Source organism: Heloderma suspectum, chromosome 9 (genome assembly GCF_057233095.1).
Source record: "Heloderma suspectum isolate Gila_16-S chromosome 9, 16-S_ref, whole genome shotgun sequence".
Taxonomy (NCBI): Eukaryota; Metazoa; Chordata; class Lepidosauria; order Squamata; family Helodermatidae; genus Heloderma; species Heloderma suspectum.
In genome coordinates this window covers 3,299,101-3,307,032 of record NC_139466.1, presented here as the reverse complement: position 1 = coordinate 3,307,032, position 7,932 = coordinate 3,299,101, and the positions used below count along the sequence as shown (strand labels likewise).

General features: G+C 47.2%; 1 protein-coding gene across 2 annotated transcripts in view; it reads right to left on the bottom strand.

Annotated features, from left to right (window-relative positions):
• Nucleotides 1-3,925: 3,925 nt before the first annotated feature.
• The window catches only part of HTR2C (5-hydroxytryptamine receptor 2C), a 266,622-nt gene continuing 262,615 nt past the window's right edge, over nt 3,926-7,932 (bottom strand). For both annotated transcript variants that reach the window (XM_084813545.1, XM_084813546.1), the window contains one exon: nt 3,926-5,141. In XM_084813545.1, the coding sequence (XP_084669671.1) occupies nt 4,315-5,141 (827 nt within the window). In that variant the 3' untranslated portion in view covers nt 3,926-4,314. The remainder of the gene's footprint in view (nt 5,142-7,932) is intronic.

Below are 7,932 nucleotides of genomic sequence, written 5' to 3'. Positions count from 1 at the left end.
TGGGCAGGGGCACCTTTCATGAGTGGACACCTTCCGTCCATGGAAGAAAGATCCTAGATCCAGCCTGGCATGTACAGCCCATTTTACCACAACACAAATGACATGCCATTCTGGGGACCCGTAGTGCCTCGGTTTTTCTCCCCTCCCCATTGCCTTTTCCTTGTGTGTTGTGTCTTTTTTAGATTGTTAGCCTGCGGGCAGGGACTGTCTTCTTTGTTCATTGATTGTAAGCCGCTCCGGGAGCCTTTTTTGGCTGAGGAGCAGGATAAAAATACAATAAATAAATAAATTGGAAGCCCAAATCCCAGTTTCTCAGGTGGAGTGGCAGATACACACACACACACACACACACACACACACACACTAGCTGGACTTACATATCTGAATACCCAGTTTTGCAGTTCTCTATTTTGCAAAATCTCTCATGTCATGGAAGCCTATAAGTGAACAAGAGGCTGTAACTTAAGTTGTCTGTCAAATGGCCAGACCTCTGGAGAGGCCATGGTCTCCCAAGCTTTTTAAATCTCATTGTTATTGGTGGGCTAATTCTGGCCAAACTATTGAAACACATGAACAATTGTTCAAAGAATGAGAACCAAAGATTAGTGCTTCCCCAGCAGCCCCGATTACAGGCAAACGAGAGCACAATCCTATGCATGTTGAGACATTCTGCAGCCAGCATGGGAGGACTTTTTTTGTAGGACTTTTTTCTATCTAACCATGCATAGGATTGCACCCTTAGTATCCTAGATGAAACATCCAAAATTTACAGCAAGTTTCTCCTAGTAAATTGAAAGTCTTAAAAAATATGTATTTTTAAAAATCTACTATTATTATCAAAATAGGCACAAAACATATAGGTTTTCATTTTGTTTTTTGCTGTTGGCTGCCTCTGATCTGGCTAATAGCTGCCCAAACTAGAATCAGAGAAGATGTAGTCAAGAGTGGGTGTCCATTTTGATCTTTAACCAGGACCACATGACCTGTGGCTGTGCCCTCTTCTCTAATGCTCCCCAAAGTATTAACAGAGGACTACTCACTTGCAGAGGCCTCAGTGATGCTGGGATTACTGTCTTCTGGAAGCAATGTAGCCTCTTTGGTAGCTTCTGCTAGAGGTATGCACATGCACATCTTTCAGCAACCAGCGGAAGGGCCTTTTCTGTGGCGGCACCCCACCTTTCAAATTGTGCCGCTCCTGCAGTATCACAGGCACGAACCTTGATGGTGTTTCAGCGCCTGTTAACTCATTGGTATACCCAGGCATTTTCTGATTTTAATAGTTCGTGGAGGGAGCAATCCTATGGCTGCTAGTTAGTGGCTAGATGGCCATAGGATAGGTCAGTTCCCTGAGAACCGACCTCCACCCCCTCCCGCACTGCCTTGTAGACAGCGCGGAACGTCCCCATGCCTGGAAGAGGAGCACGGACAGGCAAGAACAGGGCGTTCCTGGGGGCGTGTCGGGGAGGGGAAGTCGGAAATGCCTGTATGACACATCCAACATGTCGTCTGGCTGCCACTTCCCCTGGTCTGCCTTTCTGCGGTTGTCTAGCCACAAATTTATTTTATATTTCTTTTATTTATTTATTTCATTTCTATACCGCCCAATAGCTGAAGCTCTCAATCCCCTCCCTGCTTCTCCTGCCCTGCATTGGATAGGTGGTCGCCTCTGAGTTTGGAGGCGGCCACCTATCCCCATAGGATTGTGCCCTTAGTAGATTTGTTTTGTTTTTATCTTTCTATTTTATTTTAATTGTTTTAGTGAATTTTGTATACCGCCTTATGATTTTTGTAATAAGTGGAGCTATATAAATGCTTTAAGGGCGCAATCCTAACTAGATAGGCAGCCACCTCTGAACTCGGGGGCGACCGCCTATCCGAAGCAGGGCAGGAGAAGCACGGAGGGGATCGTGCCCTTGCGCTTCCCCTGCCCTGCTTTTTTTGCTAGACAGCCAGTTGCGGTTGTTTAGCCACAGGAGCACGGAGCAGGGAAGGATGCTGCTGTGTGACACATTGGAGGTGTCATATATGCAGCTACACGCTCCCCGCCCCGGGCCTCCCCCAGCCACGCTCCTTCCCGGCCGCTCTGCACTCCTCTTGCGAGCGCAGAGGACAGGGCTGTTCCGTGCTGCCTCTGAGGCAGCGTGGAAGTGCGGGGAGGTCAGTTCTCCGGGAACCAACCTCAGAGCACAGGCTCTGAGGACAGTTCCCGGAGAAGCCACTGTCTAGCGGTCATAGGATTGCTCCCTAAATAAATAAATAATAAAAGTTATGCAAGCAAGGAAAGGAGCGGTCTCCAGGGAGACTGAAGAAAGCATAAAATGAGTTAGAAGCAACTGAGTGACATATCCTGTGCGTTAGGCAGAAGAGCACTTGCACTTAATAATAATATTTTATCATCATCATCATTATTATTAATGGAGCTGTATAAATTATTTGATAAATATCCCCATCAGGGAATCCTCCATTTATGAAATATGGTTTCAAAAAGGTAATGAAATCTTGGCTGAAATGTCATTATTCACATGAGAATAGCTAATAATAAATAATTAAAATAGAAAATGGGCACCGAGGTAATCTAAATTTTGTGCCAAGGAAAGGTTAATTCTGTGACGCGCGTGTGTGTGTATTACAAACTAAGCAAATTTTCCAATATTTATTTTGCACCATGAATTTGGCTCCCACTAGTCATGGAGAACGGACAAGATACCCACGCAGGGCGCTACTTTTGGGAATCTCTTTCAGACCTCTTTGGGCTTCAGAAATTTCACCCAGATTGGCCACGTACTTCCAAGCTTTTGTAGGTACAAGGTTTAGAAATGTTGCCTTAAAAAGTCTTTTTTAAAAATCTCTTTTTAAAGCTGTTGGAGGGAGCAATCCTACTGGGATAGGTGGCCGCCTCCAAACTCGGAGGTGACCTCCTATCCAATGCAGGGAAGGAGAAGCGCAGAGCAGATCATTCTCTCCACGCTTCAGCTGCCCTGCATTTGTGGCTAGACAACCAATTTCAGCTGTCTAGCTACAGGAAGGTGGAGAAGGGGAAGTGGCAGCTGGACAACAGATAGGATGTGTTGTACCGGCATTTTCGCCTTCCTCATCCTGGAACGCCCCCCAAAACGCCCCATTTTTGCTGCTCCATGCTCTCTTCCAAGCACAGAGCGCGGGGCCATTCGGTGCTGCCTATGAGGCAGCGCAAGAGCGAGGGGGAGGTCGATTCTCCAGGAACTGACCTCAGAGTGTGGGCTCCAAGGTTGGTTCCCAAAAACTGATGTATCTTATGGCCATGTAGCCACTGACTAGTGGCCAAAGGATTGTGCCCTAAATTGGTGGCCAACATCACATCTTGACTAAGCTGGACTACTGTATGTAGTCTGTAAAGAAGTCCTTTTATCTGTCCTGACTCTCCCACCATGCAGCTTCATGGAATGACCCCGAGTTCTAGTATGATGAGAGAGGAACAGGTTTTTCTCCCTGTCCACTTTCTCTACACCATGCATAGGTTTGTACCCCTCTATCACATCCCCCTTAGTTGCATTTTTTCTAACCTAAGGAGCCTCAGACACTGAAACCTTTCCTCATCGGGAAGTTGCTCCAGCCCCTGGATCATTTGGGTTACTCTTTTCTTGGCCTTTTCCAGCCTTTTTGCGATGCAGCAACCAGAACTGGACACAGGATTCCTAGCGCAGCCACACCATAGAGTTGTATACAGGCATTGCAGTATGGGCAGGTTTATTTTCAGCCTCCTTGCTAATAGTCCCTAAGCTGGAATTCACCTTTTTCACAGCTGCTGCACATGGGATCGATATTTTCATTGAGTGATTTGCTGTGACCAAGATCAACATGTATTTATCCAGTATTTATACAGGAAGACCGATAGCCATTTATCCAGTGTTTACTATCAATGCTGGAATAAGAAATCTTGAACTGGACAAGCCCATATCCTTTTATTTGATATGTGACTACTCATAATGGACCATTGAGGACTCAAAAAATACCACCTGAGATTAATAGTCAGCATTTTGTTCATGCACCAGGAAAAAATCAACATTTTATAAGCGAAATAATGGATGTCCTTTTGGACTCGGCGCCCCCTGTTCCTACAGGGGCTTGGCTCCCGCCTGCTCTGCTTCCCACAGTAAATACAGACTCTGTTTTAGGAATGATGGAAAGCAGTGAGCTACAAATATGAAAGTTTAAATTAAAAAAGACGGCTTTGTTCAGAATGCATTATTTACAACATTCTTTGACTAACACATACATTGTCCGTTTGCAGCTGCGCCACAGTGATATCCAGAGTGGGGTCATGGTCATGTTCTTTTACACGCTACTTGTTTTCTCGCCACTGCAGCTATTGATCGAGAGCTCAGAGGTCCCTACGTGCATCTCCAAAGCGTCCTCTGTCTCGTCGAGCTCCATGCTGTTGAGTTCGTTGCCGTTGCGGTAACTGTTCAAATTGAGATCTTTCCCACACAGGGCTGTCGACGAGACATTTGGACACTGGTTGTGCCGCTGAGCTGACTTTTTGCCACTGTCATAGTGGCAGCGGATGTAGTTAGAGAAAGCCCTGCGGTAGATTTTGTTGAAGAGTGTGTACACCAGGGGGTTGACCCCGGAGCAGATGTAGCCCACCCAAACAAAAACGTCCAGCAGCTCTCCAAGGAGTGCCTCGTCGCAGGCTTCTTTGCAGAGAACAGACATGATGTTAGTGATGAAAAACGGGCACCACATGATGAGGAACAGAAAGAAGACGATTCCCAAGACCTTGGAAGCTCTCCGCTCATTGTTGATGGACTGCATGGTGCCCTTCCGAAAAAGCACCCCTTCTTTGCTGATGGGAGAGTTCAGGTGGGAGGCCGCCTCGTGGTTCTGCAGCATGGAGAGGTTCTCCGCGTTGTGCTCCTTCCTGAGGCAGTTCACGCTACTCCGCCGCTGCTTGGGCGCCTCCCCATACAGGAACACCGACGCCTGCTTCTGCAGGACCTGGATGGTCAGGCAGTAGGTGAACACCATGATGACGAGGGGGATGAAAAATGCCACGAAGGAGCCGATGAGCACAAAGTTCTCATCGTTGAGGACACAGCTTCCGTTCACAAACACCCGGGAGTCATCCTGCAAGCCAATGACTGGGATGGGCAGGGAAATCCCTGGAGATGCCGTTCCAAGAGGAAAGGCCAAAAGGAAAAAAAAAAGCTATTTACAGTCGATTTATATAGCCCGTTTTCTCTGTCTTTTATTTTGGGAGTGGGTAGGAATAATTTCATCTTAGAATGACCAATCCCAAAGCTTTCACAATCAAGCTAAATGAAGATGGATGGTTAGGAGCTGCCTCCCCCAAGCTGGTGCCCTCCAGATGTTTTGGACTATAACTCCCACTATCCTCAGCCCATGTGGCCAATGCTCAGGGATGATAGGAGCTGAGGTTCAACACATCTGAAAGGTCCCAAGTTGAAGAAGGCTGGTTGGAGGAACCAAGGAAAGCAGGGGGAGGACAACTGTAGATCAATATATTATAGAACGATGCTACTGAAGTGACCAGGAAACCTCTCCCACCACCCACATTTAATTGGCCTGAGCATCATTGCCCCATTAGCACTCCAGTTTAGGTTACCTCCCACTTCCACAGTTTCCTTAGACATTTCATGATCTTCCTCAACCACAGCTTGAGATTACAAAGACAAGTAGGAGCAGAAAACCTATAAACCCCTCAAGCTGTCCTCCACAGGCCAAGAGCCTGGAGATCATATCTGGAGTCATCTGGGTTACTACGATACCTTGTTGCAAAAGAACCTCGGGAAAAAGGCGATAAGGCTTTGTTCCACTAGATGGCTCCACAAGCCAGCAAGAGCACGGCCGGCCGCCATCTTGATTTGAACAGACTGCTCAAAACTTCCCTGGAACTGGTGCCAACTCTTCCACCGAACTTTCTCTGGAAAGATCAGAGGCCCAAGCGGCTCCACTCTTCCCGGTTGATTCCACGCTTTTCTCATGTAAGGTGGAAGCATTCACATCCTAAGCGGCAAATATCAGTCTGTCCAGGCCTGGCGCAGGAAGGCAGGTGACGCCATTCAGGAGGAGCAGCACTGGGCTGGGCTGTCCCAAGACAGCGCGCTGCCTGAGGGGGAGGCTGGCGGCCTCCCACCATCCCATGTGCAACGGGACTGGCATCAGAGGGCTGCTGGTTAGCTCAGGGGGAGCACGGGAGCCACAAGGCACAGTTCTGTCATCATTCTAACACGTCAGCATCACACTCCGCTGCTTGAGGTGGCCGCCTCACTTTGCCTAACGGTAGGGCCAGCCCTAGTGCTTGTACCAGAGGCGGGGAGGGGGGACCAAGCTCTCTATTTTCCTCGGCCACCCACCCTCCCCACTCGATTGGAGCAAGATTTTTATTTTAACATTCATTCATTCATTCATTCATTCATTTATAATGATTTTTGGGCTGCCTTTAAGGGTAGAACCTTCTCATGATGTCCCCTGAAGGGATGAATCTTAAAGAAAGTCAGCAGCTCAAGCTTGTACACCGCTGGCCAAATGGCCAGAGACCTTCACAGCATTCTCCCTGTTTCACCACTACCACCCCAATGCACAGGTGGGCAAAACAGAACCATTCTCTGATGGGAGTTTTGCGGTGGATATTTTATGGCAAGTGATGGATGATGAGCAACGATTTCGGCTGGCCCTTGGTTCTGCCTGTCAGTTGATCATCTCTGTAAAACTTGGCAGTTGGAGAGAGAGAGAGAGAGAGATAGATAGATAGATGATAGACAGAATTACATTTATATGCTGCCCTTTTTACTCTTGCAGTGAACCCAAGGCCGCTTACATGATCCTCCTCCTCTCAATTTTATCCTCACAACAACCCTGCGAGGTAGGTTAGACTGACAGACAGTGACTGGCCCAAAGTCACCCAGTGAGCTTCATGGCTGAGTGGGGAGTAGAACCCAGATATTTGAAATCCCAGTCCAACACTCTAATCACTACACCACAATGTCTCTCAAATATATATCAAATTATATTCCATTACTGGTCATTTCCTTATTGCCTGTGAAAATAATGGCAGAACAGGCATTTTCTGCTTTTATGGGTAATAACAATGTTCCTGCGGTGTCAGGCAACACAGGGGGGCACAATACCAGTAAAGCTTAAGCTCCATTAGGTCTTTCAAGCCCCAAACAAATAGACTTCTTAATTAGTGCAGGTTCAGCTATTGTATGATGTGGTCATTCTTTAAAATTCATCGGTGAGGCCTATGATTTTAAAAACAGATGGTGAAGGTGATCCAGTTGGTTTCTCCTTGTCCCTTAAATAAAGCCACTTCTAGAGACAGGATCGGGGCGGAATATAGGGCACGGTATGGTGCCAAGGGGCGCTGTCACAGATTGCAGTATAGGGAGAGCAAAGAGATTTCTGTAAGAGGAGGCAAAATTTTCAGCAAAGTTTTAAGGGTCCGGGAGTTAAAGCTCTTTATCGCCACCAAAGCTGTGCTATTCACACAATCATTATTGACTAGCCTTCCCACCCTGGCACCTTCCAGATGTTGCACACTTCACATCATCCCAAGCCAGCATGCTGGGGATCATGGGAGTTGTAACCCTAGACATCTGGAAGACACTGGGTTGAGGGAAGCGGCTTTATTTCATTGGCTTGGGTTTGGCCTGCTGGAGATATCCTCTGGGCATCAGAACTGACGCTGGAGGAAAAAGCAGGATGCTTGTGCGACCAGTTAAAAGGAAATGCCGCTTATTCCCAGCATGATGACCCATTATCGGCATTCATTGCAGCCCAGAGGAGTTTAAGTGTATGGAAACAGAAAACAAAACAAAAAACAGAAAACAAAACAAAAAACAGAAAACAGAAAACAAAACAAAAAAGCACCAGTGACTCCACGACTAGTACTTATGACAGGGCTGGGTAGTTCAGAGGTTCTGAGGCCCA